Below are 27,750 nucleotides of genomic sequence, written 5' to 3'. Positions count from 1 at the left end.
CTTTGTGACTGCAGAGGTGGCACAGTGAGTTTGTCAGTTGGGACCCGCTCCAGTGCGGCACCGACAAGATTTCCCTGCCCAGGAAGAAGTTTTGGGTTCCGGATCTGGTCATCAATGAGTTGTGAGTTGACGAGACCACGACAAGACAGAACTATGACACACTTTTTAGGGAAAATATTTCAATTGTGATTGAATTCTTGATTTAAAGTGTCATGCTCAAAATGTTGTAATTTTGACTTCAAGTTACTTTTATTCGAGCAGCAAGTTTTTTTCTTGGTTGGAAATAAGACAGAAAATCTAACCAGAACAATAGTAGGACGGCGTGATTGTGGAAATAAATATTCCTCAGGTTTTATTTATGTTTGAACAAAAACTTCAAGTGCAAGTTTGCCAGGGGGAGGAATCATTTCGAGTTTGACTGCAGTTAAAAACAAACAACTAAAGCAAGAAGCTATTTAGCTGGCATTAAAAAAGCAGAAGCAGGAGGACAAAAAACAAATAAGATTAAAAAAATAAATAAATTAAGAAATATTTATTAAAATTCCAGGAAGCCACTACAAAAGATTACCCCAATAGTAAATTAAAATTACGAGATAAAAAGTCATGATTATGAGATTAAAAAGTCATAATTACTAATAATTACTACTTTTTCTCTCATAATTAAGACTTTTTATCTCATAATTATGACTTTTTTTTATCATATCAACTTTCTTATCACATATTTTTTACTTACTATCTCATAATTATAATTTTTTATATAATATTGACTTATGACATTTCAACTTTTTATCTCATAATCATGACTTTTTATATTATTATATCGACTTTCTCATTTCATAATTATGACTTTTTATATCAAATCAAATCAAATCAACTTTATTTACAAAGCACATTTAAAATGTACCACAGGGGTAGCCAAAGTGCTGTAGAATGGGCAGGTTAAAAGATAATACGAGAACCGAGCAAACACAACACAACACAAACAGAACACGATAAAAAATAAATAAATAAAATAAATAAAACATAAAAACATAAAAACAGGTTCACAGCAGGTGTATTATGGGGCGCCATTGCAGGATGGATATCACTCAGTGTTAAAAGCCATGGAATAAAAGTATGTTTTTAAGAGAGATTTAAAAACAGGAAGAGAGGAGGCTTGTCTGACACTCAGAGGTAGGTCGTTCCAGAGCTTGGGAGCAGCAGCGGCGAAAGCTCTGTCACCTCTAAGCTTCAGCCTTGTGTCTGGGACCGTCAGTAGCAGCTGATCGGCTGATCTTAGGGATCGGGTGGGGCAGTAAGGCTGAAGGAGGTCGGAGAGATATGTTGGCGTGAGGTTGTTTAGACATTTAATTAATTACAACTGAGCAACGCTGCAGCCCATAAAGACCACAGCTGAGAAACAGATTTTTTGGTGGCCCTCCGCTTGTGGCCCAATAAATGGTCCCTGGCCCTATGGTTAAGAAACACTGATGTAAAAGTACTGGCCGGGTTTATTTTGAAGTGACATTTTCCAGCGAGCACACCAGTCAGCGTCCCCTCTCCCATCTTTGCACTAATTACTGACCGTGAAGAAACCTACGTCGCCTTTCATTAATCGCATGTGGTAAATTTGACAGCCATATTTTGTTCAAACCTTTAGTAGATCAGGCCTACTAAAGGTGTAAGTCACCTGTATTACCTGTTCACCTGTTTACCATGAATTGATTAACGTGGACCCCGACTTAAACGAGTTGAAAAACTTATTTGGGTGTTACCATTTAGTTGTCAATTGTAGGGAATATGTACTGTACTGTGCAATCTACTAATAAAAGTCACAATCAATCAATCTGTGTGTTGCAGTATGAACGAAGACAAAGCTCCATTCGTCCCTTACGTGAATCTGCACAGCGACGGAAGCATGGAAGACGCCAAACCGGCCAGAGTTGTCAGCTCGTGTCGCCTCGACATCTACACCTTCCCCTTTGACGTACAGGAGTGCACTCTCACCTTCAGCGCCTTCATCACAGTCGGTAAAGCTCTTTGCATGAGAACACTCTAATCCAAACACGGCGGCTCTCAAACTTTTTTCACCAAGTGCCACCTCAGAAAAGCTCTCCGAGTATCGCCATAGTGACCAACATTAAAATACAGTAGCATAATAGGCCTAAGTAGTCATTAAAAACAAGGCAGACGTTTTATTTAACAAGTACCGAAAATTCCGCTACTTTTTTCCCACGCTTTCCACATTGCGGCTTATAAAACTGTGTGGGCTAATTCGTGGATTTGTCATCGCCTACTGCCAAAATTTACTGCAGGTGCTGCGGGGTCGACGTCTGCAGCTTTTTAATTCTGTTTAGTGCTTTCAACCGGAAGCGCAAGTGCCGTTCCGTCTTGTAGTCGTCCATAGCGTTTCTACTTGTGCAGATTCTTCATTCATCACGCCAAAGCAAGGTTTGTAAGTTTGCAATATAACTAAAACAATTCTTACTTACTAAACCGTCCCATGTGTGATGTTTGCGGGAGTGTTTTTGTGCATATTTGTACAAGTTGTCATAGTGTAATCAAGCTAGCGTCGTTAGCATTAGCTAATATAGCTAAATATATACACAACCTACTCAGTGGCCTAGTGGTTAGAGTGTCCGCCCTGAGATCGTTAGGTTGTGAGTTCAAACCCCGGCCGAGTCATACCAAAGACTATAAATGTGGGACCCATTACCTCCCTGCTTGGCACTCAGCATCAAAGGTTGGAATTGGGGGTTAAATCACCAAAAATGATTCCCGGGCGTGGCCACCGCTGCTGCCCACTGCTCCCCTCACCTCCCAGGGGGTGATCAAGGGTGATGGGTCAAATGCAGAGAATAATTTCGCCACACCTAGTGTGTGTGTGACAATCATTGGTACTTTAACTTTAACTTAATTTACGAGGGTCTGTGTTAGTATTATTGACTGATAATGGCATTCTGTTTGTATGATTCTCGTTTCGTAAATTCAGCCAAACGTCACTGTGGATTTATTGAGTCTGTTTAGCTGATTGGAGAGCTAGTTTCGGCAGCTAGTGACGATAACTTCTGTTTTGTTTGATCAGCCGTTTTACTGCCATTTTTAAAATTTATTTAACCAGGAAAAAATCCCATTGAGATTAAAAAAAACCTTTTTCAAGTGTGAAAAATGCGGAGAATGCATATATGTTTAAGAGTTCTTTCTTTATACATAGCCATGTTTGGAGCAGCTAGTACTTTTCCTTAGTATATTCTACCAGCTTCTCTTTGTCCTCAGATGCCTTGGTGATTTAACCCCCAATTCCAACCCTTGATGCTGAGTGCCAAGCAGGGTCCCATTTTTATAATCTTTGGTATGACTCGGCCGGGGTTTGAACTCACGACCTACCGATCTCAGGGCGGACACTCTAACCACTAGGCCACTGAGTAGAAATTATAATATGGAAAATAAACGAGGATTAATTTTTGTAGCCGACCTGGAGAAGGCATTTGACAGAATTAGTTTACATTTTATTTGTAAAAGCTTAGTTTTTTTCAAATTTTGGCAACTCTTTATTACACTAGTCCAGTGGTTCTTAACCTTGTTGGAGGTACCGAACCCCATTAGTTTCATATGCACATTCACCGAACCCTTCTTTAGTGAAAAATAAAATGTTTTTTTTTCAAATTCAAGACAAAGTTATATGTTTTTGGTAACACTTTAGTATGGGGAACATATTCTAAGTAACAAAGACTTAATTTAGAGTTATTTGGTTAGGGTTAGGGTTATAATAAGGCCATGCCGAATAAGGCATTAATAAGTACTTAATAATGACTAGTTAAGAGCCAATATGTTACATAATTTGCATGTTAATAAGCAACTAATTAATGGTGAATATGTTCCCCATACTAAAGTGTTACCATGTTTTTTTACTGGTGCATAAAATGAACCGTGCATGAACATCACCTTGTTCAAACAACAAAACCAACACAGTGCATAAACTCACAACAAATTACACACCTGCAAATCAGTCTGACTTCTGCTGTTGCCGTATCCGTAATACGCCGATAGGGAGAAGTTTGTATTTACACGATGAGTCGGGTGTGTTTTGACCTCCGCCGAACCCCTGAGCCCGACACACCGAACCCCTAGGGTTCGATCGAACCCAGGTTAAGAACCACTGCACTAGATCAAGACGCTATATAATAGAACTTTTATCAAGTGATTCTTTGGCGTACCACTAGATGGAGCCCGCGTACCACTAGTGGTACCACAGTTTGAGAATCATGCTCTAAAAGCCTAACGAGGAGTTATTAGCGCTTTGACAAGGGTTGTCCCTTGCTTTCAAACTCCGTCTCTCTGGTTACCAGGAACAGAGTTGAAGGTGTTTCCTTCGTCAACTGATGAAGAGATCACGAAGGTCTCCAAGGATGTGATGACCACTTTGGGGGAGTGGGAGCTGCTGGACATCACCAGTGAAAAGATCAGTCACCAACATGAGAGTGAGGGTCACCTCATCGATGAGCTTGCATTTCACGTAAGTTTCATTCCACGGTAAAAAAAACCGAATACACGGGAGCGTCTGTACTTACAGAATTTGGGTCGTCATCCTCCGTTGTCCCCGTAGATCCGAGTGCGACGCAGGTCCACGCTCTACGTGGTCAACCTGTTGATCCCCAGCTGCTTCCTCATCACCGTCGACCTCTTCAGCTTCCTGTTGCCTCCTCAGAGTGTGGACCGCTCCTCCTTCAAGATGACCCTCATCCTGGGCTACACCGTCTTTCTGCTCATCATGAACGACCTGCTGCCCATCACGGGGAACACCATACCTCTCATAAGTACGTCTCCGACTCATCCGGCAATCAAGGTTGTGAAGAGTAATACTAGAGCAAGGACAGGTCAGATATGGAAATAGATGCCAAAACAGTGCAATTAGTATCACAAAGTGATGATGACAGCTAAATCCCTAACCTGAACCCTAATGTTAACCAAAACACCAAGGGAGCAGTGGGCAGCAGCGGTGGCCGCGCCCGGGAATCATTTTGGTGATTTAACCCCCAATTCCAACCCTTAATGCTGAGTGTCAAGCAGGGAGGTAATGGGTCCCATTTTTATAGTCTTTGGTATGACTCGGCCGGGGTTTGAACTCACAACCTACCGATCTCAGGGCGGACACTCTAACCACTAGGCAACTGAGTAGAAATTATAGAAAATTATAATATGGAAAATAAAAGAGGATTATTTTTTGGAGCCGACCTGGAGAAGGCATTTGACATAATTAGCTCAGATTTTTTTGTAAAAGCTTAGTTTTTTTCAATTTTGGTAAGTCTTTTTTACACTAGTCCAGTGGTTCTTAACCTTGTTGGAGGTACCGAACCCCATTAGTTTCATATGCACATTCACCGAACCCTTCTTTAGTGAAAAATAAAATGTTTTTTTTCCAAATTCAAGACAAAGTTATATGTTTTTGGTAACACTTTAGTATGGGGAACATATTCTAAGTAACAAAGACTTAATTTAGAGTTATTTGGTTAGGGTTAGGGTAAGAGGGTTAGGGCCCAGCCTCGTATCTTAGAGCAGGGGGTTCCAAACTACGGCCCGCGGGTCCATGTCTTCAATTTGGCCTGCGAGACGCCATGTGTTCAACAAACAGGCGTGCTCAAGAGAATGCCAAGAGTGTGCAAAGCAGTAATCAGAGCAAAGGGTGGCTATTTTGAAGGAACTAGAATATAAAACATGTTTTCAGTTATTACACCTTTTTTTTGTTAAGTACATAACTCCACATGTGTTCATTCATAGTGTTGATGCCTTCAGTGACAATCTACAATGTAAATAGTCATGAAAATGAAGAAAACGCATTGAATGGGAAGGTGTGTCCAAACTTTTGGCCTGTACTTTATATAAAAAAAAAAAGAACACTGCTGATTTGACGAGATTTCCATCAAGCGCCAACTGAGCTCTGGTTTGCATCAGTGATTGTCACGCATAAAGAGATTTTATAAACAAATTGATGCGGTGCAGGGGCGTGTGGTCAAGTGTTACATTGTCTACGGACAAACACGTTCATATTTTCATATTGTCAACATTCAAATAAGCAGCAAACAACTTTCACCACCAGCAGTGATTTGTTTAGATGTCTTCTCTCTGCAGAAATGACTTAAATATCTGACACAAATATTTGGACTTATCTCCTGTCGTTCCCGCCAGACGTCTTCTTCTGTCTGTGCTTGGCTCTGATGGTGGCCAGCCTCCTGGAGACTGTCCTCATCACCAACTTGCTGCTCGGCTCCAAAAACCTGCGCCCCGTTCCCCGCTGGGTCCGCGCGCTTGTTCTGCGGACTCTGGGAGGTCTTGTTGGTCTGCCCTGGCGAGACAATAAAGAAGCAGGTAAACAAATATGTGGAGTCATGTGTGCATGCTGGCAGTGCACTGCAAAAAGTCAGTGTTCAAAAACAAGAAAAAATAAATAAAAAATTAGGGGTATTTTTTTTTGTTTTAACTAAGCAAAATTATCTGCCAATAGAACAAGAACATTTGGCTTGTCAAGACTTTCCAAAACAAGTACAATTAGCTAACCTCAATGAACCCAAAAATATCTTAAAATAAGTATATTCTCACTAATAACAAGTGCACTTTTCTTGGTAGAAAAAAAAATACGAGACCTTTTTGCTCAATATGTTGAAAAATATTCTTACATTAAGTAAATGCTAGTGCCATTATCTTGACATAATGATATGCGCTCGGCATTACATTTCTTGAAACCAGCAAACTTAAAACACTGTATTATTCTTAATAGAAAGGCAACCGCTTGTTACTCTCGGGGTCTCCTAGGCAAATCATATGGTCTAAAAATGCATTTTTCCATCGATAACATGACATCATCACGCCGAGTTTGTGCTCTTTCAGTCAATTAGTGTGCGAGGAGTATATATATATACATAGACATTCAGATGTCTATGTTTTTGTATCTGTCCCTATTTCAAATAAACCTCTATAATAATATATATATATGTATATACTGTATATATATGTATATATATACATATATATATATATAAACAGCCCGGCCCCCGGCCAAAACATTTTTAATTGTAATTTTGAAGAATTCATCTGAATGTGCATGAACTATTTCTGTTCAAATTTGTTATAAATGTCACATGTTAAATGTTTAAATATTACCTGTCATTTTAATGTACTGTGCCAACTATACTACTATATGAGTACATATTTTCTCTTGTTTCATTGAAAATAAAACAGCAAAGTCCATCCGTTTTAATTGGGAGACAAAATTGTGTCAAAGTCATGATTTATTTTTTCATGCTTGAAATAAGAAATTATTCCTTTAAAAAAGTAGTTTTATACTTGTGAGTGTTGATGACACAGCTTTGCAACGGTTTCAAGCATGTTTTACTCAATATACACTACCGTTCAAAAGTTTGGGGTCACCCAAACAATTTTGTGGAATAGCCTTCATTTCTAAGAACAAGAATAGACTGTCGAGTTTCAGATGAAAGTTCTCTTTTTCTGGCCATTTTGAGCGTTTAATTGACCCCACAAATGTGATGCTCCAGAAACTCAATCTGCTCAAAAGAAGGTCAGTTTTGTAGCTTCTGTAACGAGCTAAACTGTTTTCAGATGTGTGAACATGATTGCACAAGGGTTTTCTAATCATCAATTAGCCTTCTGAGCCAATGAGCAAACACATTGTACCATTAGAACACTGGAGTGATAGTTGCTGGAAATGGGCCTCTATACACCTATGTAGATATTGCACCAAAAACCAGACATTTGCAGCTAGATAGTCATTTACCACATTAGCAATGTATAGAGTGTATTTCTTTAAAGTTAAGACTAGTTTAAAGTTATCTTCATTGAAAAGTACAGTGCTTTTCCTTCAAAAATAAGGACATTTCAATGTGACCCCAAACTTTTGAACGGTAGTATAGGTCATAAAATCTCAGCAACAAGCTGTAATATCTTACTGAGATAATTTAGGACCAAAACCCTTAAAACAAGTAAAACACTGCAACATAAAATCTGCTTAGTGAGAAGAATTATCTTATCAGACAGAAAATAAGCAAATGTCACCCTTATTTGAGATATTTAATCTTACTTAGATTTCAGTTTTTGCAGTGTGGTGGTTTAATGTGCAAGACCCCCATCCTTATGTGGCCCCCTAAAGCAGGCTGCTCTGAGCACAAATAAAAGTGTTTTTCCTCCTCGTCCTTGTGACACCCTCTAAAGAATGCTGCTCCAAGTACAGATACCCGTGGCACCCCCAGACTAACTCATATGATTTATGCACGCTCATCATTGTGGTACATATCAAAGAATACTGCTCTGAGCACAGATAAATATATTTTTTAGGGTGCACAAAAAAATAGATTTATATCTGAAAAAGGTTGAAAAACACTGCACAAACAGAAGCACTCTAGTATTTTTAGGAATTCGCTGCAAAAGTGTTAGTTTTGAACTAGTAAGTACGGAGCCCCTAAAGCAGTGGTCCCCAACCTTTTTGTAGCTGTGGACCGGTCAACGCTTGAAAATTTGTCCCACGGACCGGTGGGGGGTGGGGGTGGTGGAATTTTTTTTTTTTTCTCATAAAGAAATACAATCATGTGTGTTTACGGACTGTATTGATTTATATTGATATATAATGTATGTATTGTGTTTTTTATGTTGATTTAACAAAAAAAAACAAAAAAAAAAGTTTTTTTTAATTTCTTGTGCGGCCCAGTACCAATCGGTCCGCGGGCCGGTACCGGGCAGCGGCCCGGTGGTTGGGGTCCACTGCCCTAAAGGACATGAGGGGAAAAAATGTTTTATAATTACGATATATGTCTAAAAAATAAAAATAAAAAATAAAATTGTTTTTAATTATTATTATTTTTATAACTTTATAAAAAGTTTCTCGTGCTCACGAGATAGTTTCTCGTGCGCACGAGATACATGTCTAAAAAATAAAATTGTTTTTAATTTTTTTTTATAACTATAAAAAGTTTCTCGTGCGCACGAGATACATGTCTAAAAAAAATACAAATACAAATACAAATTTTAATTTTTTTTTTTTTTTATAACCTTATAAAAAGTTTCTCGTGCGCACAAGATACATGTCTAAAAATTTTTTAAAAAAATAAAAATTATACAAAAAAAATGTTCCCCCATGTCCCTTTAGTAAGTAAGTGCTGCTCCAAGCACGATTAAATATGATTTGTGTTCCCCCTCATCTTTGCTCTGGGCTATTTGCTAATGTGGTTTAAAGGTAAACTCGCGACTGCATGTCGGGATGTCACCTTGTGGAAAACACTTTAAAGACGAGTGATTTGCTCCTCAAACAGACACGAGAGCGAGTCCCGTGTCAGAGCAGCGGCGAGCCGACGGGGCACCTGAAGAGGAGAAAGGACCAGTGGTGGAGGACAATGCCCTGCAGGAGCTGAGGAGCCTGGGTGCAGACCTGAAAGTCATCCGCCTGCAGGTGGAGCAGCAGTTAGGGGTCAGCCAGAGCTCGGAGGAGTGGATCCAGGTGGGTTTCATCATAGACCGCCTGCTGTTTGGCTTCTACATCCTCTTCATATCTGTCAGCTTCCTCACCATCATCGTCATCTGGGCCAGCCAATAGATGACTTGGGTCTACCTGTCAAACATGTGTAGGATTAATCCACTGTTATGCTTAATATATGTGTTAGTCCCTAAAGAACAAGCATTTATCAACTAGAGCAGGGGTGTCCAAACCTTTTGACTTGGGGCCACATTGGGCTAAAAAAAATATATACATACAGTATATACACACAGGGTTTCCCCACAGCATTTTTATTACCGCCACACCAAATAAGGTTGTTTTTGTACTTGTAAACAAATTTAAGTAATATAACATATTGTAGCCCCCAGAAGAAACACACAACAATACACTTTTTATTTTTTTAAATTTATTTTTAAACCTTTATTTATAATATTCAACATTTACATACAAGCAAAGAAATATTAATAATAAAATAATAAAAGTGTATCGGGTCGTCCGATACACTTCCGTCTCATGAGTCCGCGCTTCCTCCGACAATCACCTTTCAGGCTTGGACGGTGTGTTTGCAAACATGGGAAAAACCAACATCGAATCCAAACTACACAAACATAAAACATTAACACCAGTTGGTCGTTACAGTATGAATTGATATTGTAGTGGATTGTCCGAAGCTTAAACAGCAACAAAAGTGAGTTTAGTACACAAGGTTTATTTACCCATAGTCAAAAGTGCAAAGTCGGATTGAGCTGCCCATGCAGACAAACAAACGTCCTCCGGAGGACACAAGAATCAAGCAATCTCCCTCAGCCCTTGTCACTTGGCCATTTTATCTGTTTCCCCATGCCCCAAGGTCCCGTTGTTTTCGACATGTTTGTTTTGCAACATCCTTGAATCCCTTAGTCATGGTTAGACAATCAAAACATTTTGTAGAATGGTCAGAGCGACTCCATATTCAACTTTGTCCTACATCTGGTCCTTCAATGGTATAGAATAGAAGAGAAATGAAACAAGCAGACATTCTTGATAGACACGAAATATAGCTCAAAGGTCAGAAATTCTACTACAATATATACAGCATACTAGTGCACTATTGACAAGTGACGTACCGAAAACTTGACCACCGGAAAAATACTTTGTTTACCGAAAACCGCGCTACTGGAGCCGGATGTAAACAAAACGCACGCCATTGTCTGGAGCGTTGTCAGCATGTCTGTGATGTGGACGTGATTTTTAATATATATTGCAGACAGCCATCTACAAAATGTGCAAATATTAACAGGACAGTGGCGGCTTTTAAGGAGAGAAAGTCCAACTAGAGCAACAGCGCCAACCGAGTGTGACGTCATGCTCGCTTCAGTCTCTTTAGTCAGGGACATCGAGGGACAGAAGAAGAGTCTCTAAACACGAGTACATTCTATAATAACACCAGAAGAAGATGCTAGATTCGTTGCTAGTTGTTTTTAATTTAAAAAAAACGTAAAAGTCTGTAAACACTTGAAAAATCTCAACAAAGTATATTGTACAAAAAGCAGCAACAATTGAAAATATGGAAAAACGATTTAAAAAAAATAAGTGAATACTAATTAATAATCTTTTTTGAAATTGTATGTATGTATATATATATATATATACACACAGTATATATATATACATATATGTTTTGTGTATATATATATACAAATATATATATACAGGTATATATATATATACCGGTACTGTATATGTATACACACAGGTATATATGTATGTATATGTATATGTATATGTATATGTATATGTATATATATATATATATATATATATATATATATATATATATATATATATATATATACACACACACACACGTGTGTGTATGTGCACTCTAATGGATTTAAATGGGTGAAAATGTTTTGGGTTTTTTCTATGGTGTTTGGACGTTTTTCATAGTATCCACAACATTTAGAGAGCAGTTTGTGTTATGTGTGACCATGTGTGCTGACTTTTGTTAGTTTCATTTTTTTTTTTGCACCATGACTAGGGAAGGTTGTTTGGATTGCGCCATATAAGTAAATGCTGTGCTATAATTTAAAAGTATGTTCAAGGGATTTACTCACGTTGTCCACAAGATGGCAGCAAATAAGTAGCATTCTGAGACCGCCTGGTATTTAAGATTAGTTTGAAAGCACTCCGTGGTGCGATGCTTTGTTTAACTCATGAAGTCTCGCGGGCCAAATTGAAGACGCTGGCGGCCGTAGTTTGGACACCCCTGAACTAGCACATGTGTTTCCTACTGAATGATAAAATGACAGAAACTACTGTTTAAAATAAAATGATATGGACAAATACCTCACAGCTTTGGCTGATATTCATTTTAACCAAGTGTAGTTGTTCCTGTGAGTCACTATTATAAAAACTAAGCCATTATGAGAGAATGTAAAAGTATATACCTATATGAATCTATAATTATGTAACCTAACTCCAACATTCCTGTTGTATTTACAACACACAGGTAACAACAACACACAGGTAACAACAACAACGTGTCATGGATACAAATTGGTAATAAACAATCTTATTCTATGCTCACTTTTATCACATCTAAACAGATCTTCTTATTTACTCTCTATCGAAATGCATCAGCGTCTATCGTTAAGTTGTAATAAAATCAAACATCTATTTTGACATGTGTTATTTAAAGTGGAATGTCTAAACTCAAACACAACTATTTAAAGAACACTGAACTCCACAGTGTTTAGAAATTAAATGTATTTTTCTATTTTAAGTCCTACAAATATCTGTTTCAGGTTCAAACTCATTAAAAAAGATTTTAGCAACTGTGAAAGACTGTTAAGACAAAAACAAGACACAAAAAGCATGATTTAATTAAGTGAACTGCTATAAAACATGTAAAACAACCAACACATTACATTTAATCAGTTTAATATTGACTAGTCACACTCTTAAGATCCAAAAGAGACCCGCTCATAAAAGTTGCATTATTGCAAAACTCAGCAATAAGTTAATATTTTTTTACTTTCAATGCTTGAAATATTTTAACAACTTCAGATCTATCCATGTATATGTAGTCGTTATTATTTTGTTACGTTTCTTGTGTTTTATGGTCTTTTTGTAAAAAATAATTGTTTTCTTTTTATAAAGAAAAAAATGCAAATTACAAAAAATATTTCTAAAACAATTAGTTGCAGAGTGGAATATTTGAGTTTGGAAAATTACAATTTCATGACAACATTGATTTTTAAAAAGTAGATAAAATGTTTTATTTTTACTAGAATGAGAGATACACAAGTGTTTTATATATATTTGCCATGTTTATTATAACTACCCAATATCCTTTTCATTGCATTTCAGCCGTTTAGTGGCAGTTTAACGCATTTACGCTTATCAAAGCTCTGAGAATAATGCATCATGGTTTTCTGGCTCCATCTGGCAGTTAAAGTGCACAATTACACCGAAACAATATTTTCTTGTTTTTCAATTGCCCAGAATGATATGCATTTGGTTTTCATTATTAAAAAAAAAGCATAGTATTATATCAGGATTACAGTCTGTTTTAAAAAATTGTTGTAATGGGAGTCAGTGGGGTTGAAATAATTCTTAAAGGGGAACTGCACATTATTGGGAATGTTGCGAATTGTTCACAATTACTATTATTAGAGACATAAAGACATGTATTTTTTTAATGGATACTAACTCATAAATAAAAGTATGCTTACAATGGAGTCAATGGAAGGTCCTCTATTCCGCTCATAAAGCCCTCTAAATAACCATCCAAAAGGTGCCACCAATATTCCATTTACCTGAATACTAACCAAGTATTAGTGATATTATTATTATTATTATAAGCGCTAATGCAAACAAGCTATTTATAGCGTCGCCGTGATCACTTCTTCTTCTTCTTCTTCTTGTGGCTTTCCGGCAGACTAGACGCCCATCGGCGTATTGCTGCCTCCCACAGTTCAGTTCAGGTATTACCACAGCTTATGCAGTTACACTTTCTGGTGCAGGCCAGTATTCCACAGGTAGTCCATGACTGCTTTCATCACTGCACTTTGATGTTCCTCAGGGTTCAGAATAATCCTCAGTGAGATGCAGGGCAACCCTGCATCTAGTAATGCAGCAAAAAGCTCTCTCCTCTCTGTTGTGTATATAGGACACTCCATAAAAACATGCTGCACAGTTTCTTCTGTCCCACATTCACACAGTCCATTTTCATGTTTCCCAATACGGGCCAGTCCCCCTGCAAGGCCACAGTGTCCAAATCTCAGCCGTGTCATAATGACTTGCTCCCTTCTGTTTCCCAGGGTGATGCTTCCTCCCCTAACACTATTTTGAATATTAAAATAAAACCTTCCTCACAGAGAGCTAACGAGCTTGTGTTGCTTTGTTGACATCATCAGCTGGTGAGCTGATTCCTCCCCTCGTAACTCGTTAATGTCACGATCCGTGGTCCGGATTATATTTTGTGTTTTCGGTTAGTTTTGGACTCCTTTAGTTCCTGTTTGTGCACCTCTGAGTTGGTTACCATGGCTACCTATTATTTTCACCTGCCTCTTGTGTTCGGGACGCTCACCTGCTGCTAATCAGACATTATTTAAGCCTGCCTTTGCCGGTCAGTCGGCCTGGCGTCATTGTTTGCTTCACGCTACTGTCATGTAAGATTTGTTTGTTCATGCCACAGCTAGTAAGTTTTCTAGTTCATGATTCCAGTGCTAAGTTTTGCTTGCCTCCTAGCCCATGCTAAGTACTTAGCTTCAAGTGCGATCGACACCTTGTCCCGTCGGGTTGTTTTCTGCTTTGTACCTCTTTGAATCTTGTTTCAAGATGAAATCATGTTCCTACCTGCAAGTCCTGTCCGGCGTCGTCCGTTTGCATCCTGGGAGAACGAACCGCGCAGTAAGCCGCAACCAAACTGTGACGGTTAAAGTTTATTCGAGATCGTAAATAATGCCTCTCACCTTGATAGAAGAAGGATGAGGATAGAATCCGACAAGTTGGTCAACTTTGACATCCAATTTAGACTCAGAAATGGCGAGAAAGACACAACAAGACCCTCGGTTCCACCCCCCTTTTTTCTTTGAATCATTCTTCATCTAACCAGGAATATATGAACATCCTAAACGGTGGCATCCCAGTGACAGCAGACATTGTACAGTAAGTAATTGTTTCATTTCGTTTGTTGACTCCCATGAAGTCTTCATGAGTAGAAATCAGTGATGTTGTCGAAGGAAAAAAGCAAACGTTGTGATGCGTTTGTGAAACTATTGCGTCGCCGCATGCTTAAAATGATAAAATATGTAAATATTACATGATAATATGAAAGTGCCTGTTACTGCAGTAGACATACAGGCTGCATTCTTTTTCTCCCATTTATATACGAGTAAGAATGCATTAAAAAAATACATATGTGTGCTTGTCTTACATAAAGATTGTAAATGATAGGCAAAATTCCCCCGAAAAAGTGCAGTTCCCCTTCAAGTTCGTTCTGACAACGTTGCAATCAAAAACACAATGTAATTTTATTTAGTAAAACAAACTTGTCGAACATTCCCTAGCGACCGCTAACCTTAAAACTGGATCATATCAAATGAACACAGGTAACACCCGTTTTGGGGTGCACAGTACACTAATTCTGATGCACACTCTGAAACTGGAGTCAGACGGCCTGGATTGTTTTTGTTTACTTTATAATAATAATAATAATAGATTTTATTTGTAAAAAGCACTTTACAGTGAGCAAACAACCTCAAAGTGCTACAGCAGGGGTCACCAACGCGGTGCCCACGGGCACCAGGTAGCCCGTAAGGACCAGATGAGTAGCCCGCTGGCCTGTTCTAAAAAATAGCTCAAATAGCAGCACTTACCAGTGAGCTGCCTCTATTTTTTAAATTTTAATTATTTACTAGCAAGCTGGTCTCGCTTTGTTCGACATTTTTAATTCTAAGAGAGACAAAACTCAAATAGAATTTGAAAATCCAAGAAAATATTTTAAAGACTTGGTCTTCACTTGTTTAAATACATTCATTATTTTTTTTACTTTGTTTCTTATAACTTTCAGAAAGACAATTTTAGAGAAAAAATACAACCTTAAAAATTATTCTAGGATTTTTAAACACATATACCTTTTTACCTTTTAAATTCCTTCCTCTTCTTTCCTGACAATTTAAATCAATGTTCAAGTAAATTACTTGTTTTTATTGTAAAGAATAATAAATACATTTTAATTTAATTCTTCATTTTAGCTTCTGTTTTTTCGACTAAGAATATTTGTGAAATATTTCTTCAAACTTATTATGATTAAAATTCGAAAAAAAAATTCTGGCAAATCTAGAAAATCTGTAGAATCAAATTTAAATCTTATTTCAAAGTCTTTTGAATTTCTTTTAAAAATTTTGTTCTGGAAAATCTAGAAGAAATAATGATTTGTCTTTGTTAGAAATATAGCTTGGTCCAATTTGTTATATATTCTAAGAAAGTGTAGATTGGATTGTAACCTATTTAAAACATGTCATCAAAATTTTAAAATTAATCTTAATCAGGAAAAATTACTAATGATGTTCCATAAATTCTTTTTTTAATTTTTTCAAAAAGATTTGAATTAGCTAGTTTTTCTCTTCTTTTTTTCGGTTGAATTTTGAATTTTAAAGAGTCGAAATTGAAGATAAACTATGTTTCAAAATTTAATTGTCAGTTTTTTTTCGTGTTTTCTCCTCTTAAACTGTTCAATTAAGTGTAAATATCATTAATTATTAATAATAACGTAGAGTTAAAGGTAAATTGAGCAAATTGGCTATTTCTGGCAATTTATTTAAGTGTGTATCAAACTGGTAGCCCTTCGCATTAATCAGTACCCAAGAAGTAGCTCTTGGTTTCAAAAAGGTTGGTGACCCCTGTGCTACAGCGTATCAAAATAAAAAGATTTGAAAAAATAAAATAAAATAAAAACTAGAACATCCAAATAGCTAAAACTAGTATGCATATATCTAAAAAAAAAAAAAGGCCTTTCCAAAAAGAAGGGTTTTTAAGCCTTTTTTAAAAGCATCCACAGTCTGTGGTGCCCTCAGGTGGTCAGGGAGAGCGTTCCACAGACTATGTTCGTATTGTGTTGTTGACATCCGAAATGAACGTTTTCCATGCCAATCAGATTTCTGAAATGATTTGGACCTTCTCTCCACTTCCACGGGAGCACCACACACACAAGCACTTTTGACCCACTGTTAATGTTTTTAGTGCTGCCCGCAGAAAATCAAGTCTTCTGTGGTTCTCTTCATCTTCATCTCTCTCTTCATGCATGGTAAGATTTTGAATTTTATGCAAATCTCCTGTTTATTTTTGACTTCATGACCACACCATTGATCACTCGCTTCAGCCACAGACCAAATGGTTTTAAAAGGTTCAGGAGCGCGACCCAATATCCGATAAGAGATATCTGACAGATAACAGCAACCCAAAAAAACCCCAAGTATCGGATTATATTGGCTTGCACCTGAAAGCTCCGATATAAGCTTGTGCAAAACTGGACAGCCAGTTAACATCTAAATGTCCTCCAATAAGCACACAAGGTTGGTCTTTTCTTCTATTTTAATGAATTTAAAAAAGGTGAACATAGTAGGCTACAGGCGAGTAGGAGCTAGCAGCTACACAACAGCTAAGCTAACAATAGCAAACCAGCTAGACATACATAACAAGTTAAGTTAAAGTACCAATGATTGTCACACACACACTAGGTGTGGCGAAATTATTCTCTGCATTTGACCCATCACCCTTGATCACCCCCTGGTGAGGGGAGCAGTGAGCAGCAGTGGTGGCCACGCCCTGTAATCATTTTTGGTGATTTAAACCCCAATTCCAACCCTTGATGCTGAGTGCCAAGCAGGGAGGTAATGGGTCCCATTTTTATAGTCTTTGGTATGACTCGGCCGGGGTTTGAACTCACAACCTACCGATCTCAGGGCGGACACTCTAACCACTAGGCCAGTGAGGCCACTAAGTGTCCTTAATGCAGTGATGTCCAAAGTGCGGCCCGGGGGCCATTTGCGCCCCGCAGCTAATTGTTTACCGGCCCGCCACACATTCTGGAAATGCTATTGCAAAAATTAAAAAGAAACATTAAAAAAAGTGAAAATCTAACTAGAAAAAAGTTGCAAGGTTGACACAAAGCTGCCATACAGGCTGTTTTTTTTTTCTTTTGTCTATCTTTATTTTTCTTTTTTTTTGCCATTGCTCCAAAAAAAAAAAAATCAATGTTATAATGGATTATTGACCTATTCAAGGCTCCAATTATTTCAAATATTTCACTTTAAAATGTTTTATGTGGAAAATATTGCAGAAAATATTGTGTGGTTGCCATACAAAAACAACAACGTTTTCTTTGACAAAAGTGCATAAAAGAAACAAAATAATAGTTCAAACGTAAAATCGACAGATATATCTGAAGTTGATCCCGTAACTTAAGTGTTGAAAGTTAAAAAAAAGTAATAAAAATGTATCACTTTATGAGTGGGACACCTTTTGGATCCCAAATATATTTAATGGGATTTTATTCATCTTTTCACTGTGATTACTCAAAAATAATAATGAATTAAAATCAACGGCTTCCTGCATTATTGATCTTTTTAAGGCTCTAATTACTTCACATGAAACATTGCTTTCTGAATGTTTTGGGCAGTGGGGGAAATACTGCATATTTCAGTTTTATTATAAAAAAACAAAGTTGTCTTTGACAGAAAAGGCAAAAACCTGAAGTTGATATACTGTAGAGATTTACTGTAAGCGTTAAATAGATAAATAAAATAATAATATGACTTGTTTTTAACATTTTAATGACTTAGACCCTTTATGGTCCCCGGGAGCCCTAAAGGTAAAAAAAACAAAAAACAAATCCATATATTTTGTTATGGTTTGAAAATGAATAAAATATCAAAATGGCCCCCGCATGCTTTATTTTTTCCGTGTGCGGCCCTCAGTGGAAAAAGTTTGGACACCTCTGCCTTAATTGAACAATATTTCAGTCCATAACAGCACAGTGTTCATTTAAGGCAGTTCTTCTCAAATAGTGGGGCGGACCCCCTTGGGGGCGCGCGGTGCAATGCAAGGGTGGGACCTCGGGAAACTGCTTTTTTTTTTCCATACCAGAATATGATGAAGAATACGTAGCACTTGGCTTGAAAGACGAGGAAAGGCTGGTGTGCTGTTTCCTTTCATGTTAATAAACTTACAATGTTATGCAGAGGTATACTGTCAGGTTTAAGCACCAAACTATCTATTAAACAGAACAAGAAGCAAGGAATCAGGCAAAGACAGAGTTCAAGTTCTATAAAATAATAATTTTATAGACAAATGATACAATTTATAGTCACGGTGGAGAGTGAGAAGAGGGGGGGCGCAAAATATTTTCTTCGTCCAGAAAAATAATTGAGAAGCACTGATTAAAAGAAACTTATTAACGCATGTCTAGCTTGTGTGCTATTGTGTGCTTAGCTGTTGGGTAGCTGCTAGCTCCTAACAGCCCTTCATGTTTACCTTTTTTAAATTCATTAACATAGAAGAAAATGGCAACCTTTTGTGTTTATTGGAGGACATTGAGATGTCACCTGGCTGTCCAGTTTTGCACAAGTAAAGGCGCTACATCAAGCGATTAGATGCAAGCCGATATATTCAGATACTCGTTTTTCTGCTGTTATCGGACCGATATCAATATCACTTCAGGACAGACCGACTAATTGGCATGAAGGTGTGTATATGTGATATATACAGTGCCTTATGATAGAGTGTTAATATGGACACAGGACAATATTGGGGACCTGTACCAGAGAACTTTACATTTAAGATGTTTTATTGTTCAATTAAAGACACAACAAAATGAGGTGTTAATGACATTAGAGATGTCCGATAATTGTCCAACTCTTAATTACCGATTCCGATATCAACCGATACCGATATACAGTCGTGGAATTAACACATTATTATGCCTAATTTTGTTGTGATGCCCCGCTGGATGCATTAAACAATGTAACAAGGTTTTCCAAAATAAATCAACTCAAGTTATGGAAAAAAAGTGCCAACATGGCACTGCCATATTTATTATTGGAGTCACAAAGTGTATTATTTTTTTTAACATGCCTCAAAACAGCAGCTTGGAATTTGGGACATGTGGAGAGGGGGAGGGGGGTAGCAGAGGGTGTATATTGTAGCGTCCCGGAAGAGTTAAGTGCTGCAAGGGGTTCTGGGTATTTGTTCTGTTGTGTTTATGTTGTGTTACGGTGCGGATGTTCTCCCGAAATGTGTTTGTCATTCTTGTTTGGTGTGGGTTCACAGTGTGGCGCATATTTGTAACAGTGTTAAAGTTGTTTATACGGCTACCCTCAGTGTGACCTGTATGGCTGTTGACCAAGTATGCATGGCATTCACTTGTGTGTGTGAAAAGCCGTAGATATTATGTGATTGGGTCGCCATGCAAAAGCAGTGCCTTTAATAATAATAATAATAGATTAGATTTATATAGCGCTTTTCTAGACACTCAAAGCGCTTCACAGAGAAGTGAGAACCCATCATTCATTCACACCTGGTGGTGGTAAGCTACTTTCGTAGCCACAGCTGCCCTGGTAGACTGACGGAAGCGTGGCTGCCAATTTGCGCCTACGGCCCCTCCGACCACCACCTATCATTCATCATTCATTCACCGGTGTGAGCGGCACCGGGGGCAAGGGTGAAGTGTCCTGCCCAAGGACACAGCGGCAGCGATTTTGGATGGTAAGAGGCGGGGAGCGAACCTGAAACCCTCAGGTTTCTGGCACGGTTGCTCTACCCACTACGCCACGATTGGGCCGCCACGCAAAGGCAGTACCTTTAAGGTTTATGGCGCTCTGTACTTCTCCCTACGTCCGTGTACACAGCGGCATTTTAAAAAGTCATAAATTTGACTTTTTGAAACCGATACTTTCTGATATTACATTTTAAAGCACTTATCGGCCAATAATATCTGCAGTCTGATATTATTGGACATCTCTAAATGACATATTACGTACGTCTCAAATAGAGATGGGAGCATGTTTTTATGTGACTGATGATAGAGATACAGAACGGTGACTCACCTAATTCATGCCTCGTGGTGTTAAAGGGTCATGCAACTCCATCATGCCGAACTGCTCTCGCCCCGATTCCCTCGCCCTGCTGGAGGCTCTCAGGCCAGTTTTCAACCTCAGCTCCATCCGACCCGTCGTGAACATTTCGACACCCACTCACGTCAGTATCGACTTCATCCTGGTCAACATTCTGGGGGTGGTAAGGCACAAATCAATGGTTACAAAACACAGTCACCATCGCTCTCAGGCCAGCATCTGACTGCTTGGCTTGCTTGTCTTTAGGACGAAAAGGCCCAGATCCTCACGACGTACATCTTCCAATACCTCGTGAGTGCACACTTTTTAACCTGGTTACAACTAAACAAGAGAGTTTTGGGGGGGTTTCCTCGGGGCTTCTGAGTTGCAGATGTGGAGAAACGAGTTTGTCAGCTGGAACCCGACCGAGTGCGGCACAAAGTGGCTTACGGTCCCCAGAAAGCTGCTGTGGATTCCCGATGTGGTCATCAACGAGTTGTAAGTCGCCGTGACAAACTTTAAACAGCGAAGCACCAAACAAAAGGATAATTTGAGTGTTCCGGCAGTATGGAGAGAAACTTGGCGCAAAAGCCGGCGTACACGTATCTGTCACACAACGGCACGGTGTTTGATGCACAGCCCGTGCGAGTGGTCAGCTCCTGTAGACTCGACACCTACGCCTTTCCCTTTGACATCCAGAACTGCACGTTAACCTTCAACTCCTACCTGCATCACAGTAAGAACTAACATCTGTCTGTAGTATCATTGCACAATGCTGCTCAAACCCGTTTCCACCAAGTACCACCTCAGAAAACACTTCCAAGTGCCAACATGATGACTAATATCCAAATACAGTAGCATAGCAGGCAGAGGTTCTATTTAAGAAGTATATGTAATATTTTGGCCATTGTAACATTACACACAGTTTAAACAGTAACACTGTGTTTTATTATTTAATTAAGATTGAGCCCGCGTTCTTTACAAGTGTATGTATTTGATCGTGACTGTGTATATATATATATATATATATATATATATATATATATATATATATATATATATATATATATATATATATATATATATATATATATATATATATATATATATATATATATATATTCAACACGCTTTACCCTACTATATACAGAATTTAAGATAATGAAATTAGGACTTTATTTTGGTAAAATTCCACTCGGCATCCATCATCCATTGCACTTGGGGGGGGGCAAGGTTTCTCACTGCGTCCATTGGGTTGAGTTTTTCCTTGCCCTGATGTGGGATCTGAGCCGAGGATGTGGTTGTGGCTTGTGCAGCCCTTTGAGACACATGTGATTAAGGGCTATATAAATAAACTTTGATTGATTGATAAAATTACTACCGGTACTTTTTTTTTTTTTTATCAATTTTTTTTCCATTTAAGCTCGTGAAAATTTTTTTTTTCTTTCAATGTTTTTTGCTTTAAACTTTTAATGTTACAATTTTTTTCTGTTTATATTAAATCCCAACTTTATTCTCATAAAACAAAACTTTGTTCTGGTGAGGTATAAAAAAATGTCTGCAAAATATATATATATATATATATATATATATATATATATATATATATATATATATATATATATATATAAATAACACATATATATAAATATACGTGTTAACCCTAATATACAGAATTTAAGATCATAACATTAGGACTTTATTCTGGCAAAATTGCAACTTTTTTGTATGAATTCTCTAAAAACATATTTATATTTTAATATTTGTATAAATCTGTAATAATACTATTTTTTCCCTGACTATTCTCATGTGCCTTTTTCTTGTAATATTTTAACTTTATTCTTGCAATAGTCCTACATTTTCTTGTACGATGACGAGTTTAATCGAATAAAATATATAACCTTACTCTGGTAAAATTTTGACTTGTTTTCTTGTGATTTGTCAGAAACTATTTCTGTGTCCTTAAACATATTTTACCGTAATATACAGAATCAGAGATAATAAAATCTGAACATTTTTACGAAGAATATGACTTATTTTATCCTTTTTTGTTTCAAAACATTTTTGCAGTATTTTTTGTAGGAATGATTCAGAATTGATTTTTGAGTCAGTATTCAATTAAACGCCATGGTGGCCTCAAAATGTCCTTTCTAAATCCTAATACCGTATTTTCCGGAGTATAAATCGCTCCGGAGTATAAATCGCACCGGCCGAAAATGCATAATAAAGAAGGAAAAAAACATATATAAGTCGCACTGGAGTATAAGTCGCATTTTTTGGGGAAATTTATTTGATAAAACCCAACACCAAGAATAGACATTTGAAAGGCAATTTAAAATAAATAAAGAATAGTGAACAACAGGCTGAATAAGTGTACGTTATATGAGGCATAAATAACCAACTGGGAACGTGCCTGGTATGTTAACGTAACATATTATGGTAAGAGTCATTCAAATAACTATAACATATAGAACATGCTATACGTTTACCAAACAATCTGTCACTCCTAATCGCTAAATCCCATGAAATCTTATACGTCTAGTCTCTTACGTGAATGAGCTAAATAATATTATTTGATATTTTACGGTAATGTGTTCATAATTTCACACATAAGTCGCACCCCCGGCCAAACTATGAAAAAAACTGCGACTTATAGTCCGAAAAATACGGTACACACTGTAATAATCAGGAATCAGGTGTGAATCACATTTTTCCCGGCACCCCTAATATTTTGCCCTTATTCCTGCAACATTATAACATTTTTCTGCAATATGACTTTATTCTTGTAATATTTTGCCTCTTTTCTAGCAATATTACACTTTGTTCTTGTAGTTTTCACTTTACTTCATAAAATTCACATTTTATTTTCAGAATATGATAGCATTACTCTGTATTTTTTTCCTCCATATTGTGCCAATAATAGGATTCATAGTTGTCCAAATTGTTGCAAACAAGAGGAGCATTCATTGACATATTCCAACTAATCAGTGAACAAATGTGGTTTATTCATGATGTCGTGTTGCTTTATTATCTGCGGTTGCTATGACTGCGGCTCCATCCAGTGGTACAACAAAGAATCGCTTAACTAAGTGATTAGCGTTTAATTTTCCTATATTTAAACACAGTGTTACTGTTCAAACTGTGTGTGATGTTGCAGAGGCCAACAATATTAAATATACTTGTAAACAAAACATCTGTCTTGTTTTTAATGAATACGTAGGTCTACTACTCTACTGAATTTTAATGTTGGTGCTTACAAGTGTTTTTCTGAGGCGGTACTTTTTTTGAGCGTTCAAAGGTAATTCCGTTGGGGTTTAAAGTCCCGATTTAAAATGTTTTCTTCCAGCATCTGCCATGCAGCTGGGACAAATATTCACAACAGAGAAAATACTGGAATTTTCCAGAGGAATGATAAAAACTAAGGGCGAGTGGGAACTCCTTGGAATCGCAGCGTCTATAAACCGACTACCATCTTCTGCTTCTGTTGGAGAGCATTATGACGAGCTTCGCTTCTTTGTAAGGAACTGTTTACTATGTTTTCTACACAAAACTGTCATGACCGAGTCCCACGGTATCATTTTGTGGACTACAGATCTCGTTACGACGCAGGTCCACACTCTACGTGGTCAACCTGTTGATCCCCAGCTGCTTCCTCATCACCGTCGACCTCTTCAGCTTCCTGTTGCCTCCTCAGAGTGTGGACCGCTCCTCCTTCAAGATGACCCTCATCCTGGGCTACACCGTCTTTCTGCTCATCATGAACGACCTGCTGCCCATCACGGGGAACACCATACCTCTCATAAGTACGTCTGGGTTGTGCTCGCCAGTTGATGGGTTTCACGCACGGTTTACACACAATAAAACCTTGTTCTATTACAAGCGTAACGTTTTTTTGCGCTGTTAAAGATAATTATAATTATAATTATTTTTACAGCTTCCTTTTTGTGAAATGTTTTTATTTTTCTTGTAATATATTTACATTGAATTTATAATATCACAAAAAATTTTTTATCGTACAATTAAATCACTATTCCCATGAAAGTCTTCCTCCCCACCCCCCATTACATTTTACTGGTAAAATTACGATTTTGTGTAAAATTGGTCTTGTTTTTGCAAAATGTTACTTTATTCTTACAATATTACAGTGTGTGTTATTGTAGGCCGTAAGACTCTTGAACGCATCATAATAATCCCCTCAATTCACCCCAAAAATGGATTAACTGGCTGGAATATAAAGACAATATAACATACATCCATAAACGTGGATGCATATGCAAAAGTGCAATATATTTATCTGTACAGTAATCTATTTATTTATATCTGCACCTTATTGCTTTTTTATCCTGCACTACCATGAGCTAATGCAACAAAATTTCGTTCTTATCTGTACTGTAAAGTTCAAATTTGAATGACAATAAAAAGGAAGTCTAAGTCTGTAGTACTTAAACTTTATTACTATAAAGTTAGGATTTTTTTTTTCTAATAAATCTAATTTATTGTGTAATTTACACTGTATTTTATTTAAAAACAAGTCTAACTTGATTCTTGTAAAGTAAAACTTTTTCATTCCAATATTTCTCCTTTACAAATTTGTTGTTGTAATATGACAAGTCGAATCATACGAAATGATCATTTCATTTTTAAAGAAATATAATTTTACTTGTAAAATTATGACTTCAATTTTGTACAAATGGTCATGTTTGGTTTTTTTGCAATATTTTGACTTTATTCTCATAATATTACTGGGTGTGCTATTGTAATATTTGAACTTCAATCAAAATTAGGACCAAATTCAAAGTAAACATTTCGACTTCTCGTTAGTTCTAATTATTTTTGCTTGTAATAAAGTACCTTATCACAATTTGTCTAGCTCAAAAAGGTTCATTATGTCTTTTTATTCATAAACTTTACAATTTTCTTCTAATCAGATATGTTCAGTATAATGGATGGAATTTTTATTTCATAATTATTTACAGCATATTTTATTATTTATATATTTATATTGTATTTATTCCATCCATTATACTGAAAATATTGTTTCACCAGAAGGAAATTGATAAGTATACACTTTTTTCTGCTAATATTAAATTAAGCCTTCATTCTAATTGAAAACAACTCCTCTTAATATTCAGACTTTATTATTGTAAAATAAGTTTCTTTAAATTTCCAGTTTTACACGTATGCATTTTAGAATTTTTTTTTGTAAAATTTGTTTTCAATATTCTGAATTGTTACTACTATTTTAAACATCATAATATTCTGATGTTATTATTGTAATATTACAGTTTCTATAAACTTCCAGTTTTACAAGGGTTCAGGAATTTTTTTTCAGAATTATTTTTTTTTTTCTTGGAAATATTTTAAACTGTTCACAATTTTTTATGTATTTATTTGTTTTCATTTTTGTATTAACAACCTTTTTTTTCATTTTAATATTCTGACTTTGTTATTCTAATATTACAGTTTCGATAAATTTCCAGTTTTACAAGTTTGCATTTTAGGAATTTATTTTCACTTTGTTTTTCTTGTCAATATTTTCAACTGTATTCATTCACATATTTTTTTTTTTAAATATATTTTTTAATTAGTTATTGTGTTACCACCTTTTTAATCATCATACTATTGAGACTTTATTCTCATAAAATTACATTTAAAAAATCTGAATAAAAATCAATTTTGTCATGAATTTTTATTTTAATCTTATATTTCTTCAAATATTACGTAGTTTTTTCTTGCAATATTACAACTTTATTCCCATTTTAAATATATTTCCTTACAATTTATTAAATGAAAATGTTTTTTTGTTTTTTTTATGTAAATGACGACTTTGTTCCAACACTTTTTCTCACAGTTCCACAACAATATTGTAGTTTCCGCCTGTGAAACTGCATATACTGCAGTACATTGAATGAAAATATGGAATGTGTTACTATTATGTTACTACTACGAGGGCTACTACTTGGCTCTCTTGGTTGCTTTGTTGGGTCTGCTCCTGTCTCTGGCCATGCTCCCCCCACCCCAGCAGACGATGGCGTGGAACACCGCAGAGGCCACCACATTGTATTTGTTTTTATTATTGTTGATTTACTTTTGTGGCTGTGTTTATGTGTGCTATGGCTATGAGTTTTTTTTCCCTTGGCCTAAGTCTGGACCCCCTCTCCAGGGGCCGAGGCTGAATTTTGTTTTTCCTCATTTTTTTCCTGTTCTGTCTCCCTGTAATGTTTGTGTGCTCTTGAATGGGATTGTGCTGAAAATCTTAATTTCCCCTCGGGGATTATTAAAGTATTTCGGATTCTGATATGACAGACGTGTTCCTGTCCGTGTGCCTGGCTCTGATGGTAGCAAGCCTCCTGGAGACGGTGCTCATCACCAACCTCCTGCAGGGTTCCTCTCGCCAATCGCAGCTTCCTGGCTGGCTCCGACTGATCGTCATCAACATGTTGGGGCGCCTGGTGCTGCTTCCTCCAAAGTCGACACAAGCGGTGGTCCAAAACCCGTTCACGCTGGGTAAGAACGTGGGAGGTCTTTCACAATCGTGAACACAAAATAAGAGCGTAAGAAAAAATGAGAACTCACCTTCTGCAGAAGACATGGAGGCGGTCAGTGGGAGAGCAGGTGTGGGCGGGGCCCTGAGAAAGGAGGGCGTGGTCCAGCAGGAGCTGAGGAGGCTGGGGGAGGACCTCCGTGTCATCCGCCTGCGGTTGGAGCAGGAAGTGGCGGGCGGCCAGAGCTCGGAGGAGTGGGTCCAGGTGGGCTTCATCGTGGACCGCCTGCTGTTTGCCATCTACATCATCTTCATATCTGCCAGCTTCCTCACCATCAGCCTCATCTGGGTCAACTCATAAAACATGCTTTCACTTTCACTTTGTGTGCATATCACTTTGAATAGTTTCCATTAATTTTTTACATCCAATAAAACCAAAATGTATGCATTTTTACTCCATTCTTATAATATTACAATGTTTTCTTTGGACACTAAATACATTTATTTATTGAAATATTACACTTTTGTTCTCCTAGAATTCTGAATAAAATATAATAAAATAAGGAATATAATCTGGTTTATTTTTCTTGTAATAATTGTACTTTAAACTTATAGTATTACACCTTTTTCTGCTCATATTAAATCATATTAAATTATTTAAATATTTTGACTAGAGAAAAATATTGTAA

At 37.1% G+C, this 27,750-nt stretch overlaps 1 protein-coding gene and 1 long non-coding RNA gene across 2 annotated transcripts; one reads left to right on the top strand and one right to left on the bottom strand.

Annotated features, from left to right (window-relative positions):
• On the top strand, positions 1 to 27,441 carry LOC133635159 (5-hydroxytryptamine receptor 3C-like). Its single transcript, XM_062028012.1, has 15 exons — positions 1 to 121; positions 1,840 to 2,009; positions 4,329 to 4,495; positions 4,586 to 4,796; positions 6,166 to 6,345; positions 9,297 to 9,481; positions 16,709 to 16,772; positions 20,598 to 20,761; positions 20,845 to 20,889; positions 20,969 to 21,075; positions 21,144 to 21,313; positions 23,924 to 24,093; positions 24,170 to 24,380; positions 26,884 to 27,084; positions 27,163 to 27,441. The coding sequence occupies exons 2-15, from the start codon at positions 1,841 to 1,843 to the stop codon at positions 27,420 to 27,422; spliced, it is 2,304 nt and encodes a 767-aa protein (XP_061883996.1). The 5' UTR covers positions 1 to 121; position 1,840; the 3' UTR covers positions 27,423 to 27,441.
• On the bottom strand, positions 6,155 to 27,072 carry LOC133635160 (uncharacterized). The gene is made up of 4 exons (XR_009822025.1): positions 26,952 to 27,072; positions 20,572 to 20,752; positions 9,413 to 9,592; positions 6,155 to 6,322 (listed from the first exon to the last, which is right to left on the bottom strand). It is a non-coding gene; the product is annotated as an uncharacterized LOC133635160 (long non-coding RNA).
• Positions 27,442 to 27,750: the final 309 nt, after the last annotated feature.

The sequence above is a fragment of the Entelurus aequoreus genome, linkage group LG19 (genome assembly GCF_033978785.1).
Source record: "Entelurus aequoreus isolate RoL-2023_Sb linkage group LG19, RoL_Eaeq_v1.1, whole genome shotgun sequence".
Lineage (NCBI taxonomy): Eukaryota > Metazoa > Chordata > Actinopteri > Syngnathiformes > Syngnathidae > Entelurus > Entelurus aequoreus.
This window is presented reverse-complemented; position numbering and strand designations above follow the sequence as displayed.

Bases quoted from the DNA above. Each gene is read 5' to 3' on its own strand.
- LOC133635159 (XM_062028012.1), top strand. From the start codon at position 1,841: ATGAACGAAGACAAAGCTCCATTCGTCCCTTACGTGAATCTGCACAGC. The intron at 2,010-4,328 runs GTAAAGCTCTTT...TCTGGTTACCAG, and splicing joins CAGCGCCTTCATCACAGTCG to GAACAGAGTTGAAGGTGTTT. The intron at 24,094-24,169 runs GTAAGGAACTGT...TGTGGACTACAG, and splicing joins ATGACGAGCTTCGCTTCTTT to ATCTCGTTACGACGCAGGTC.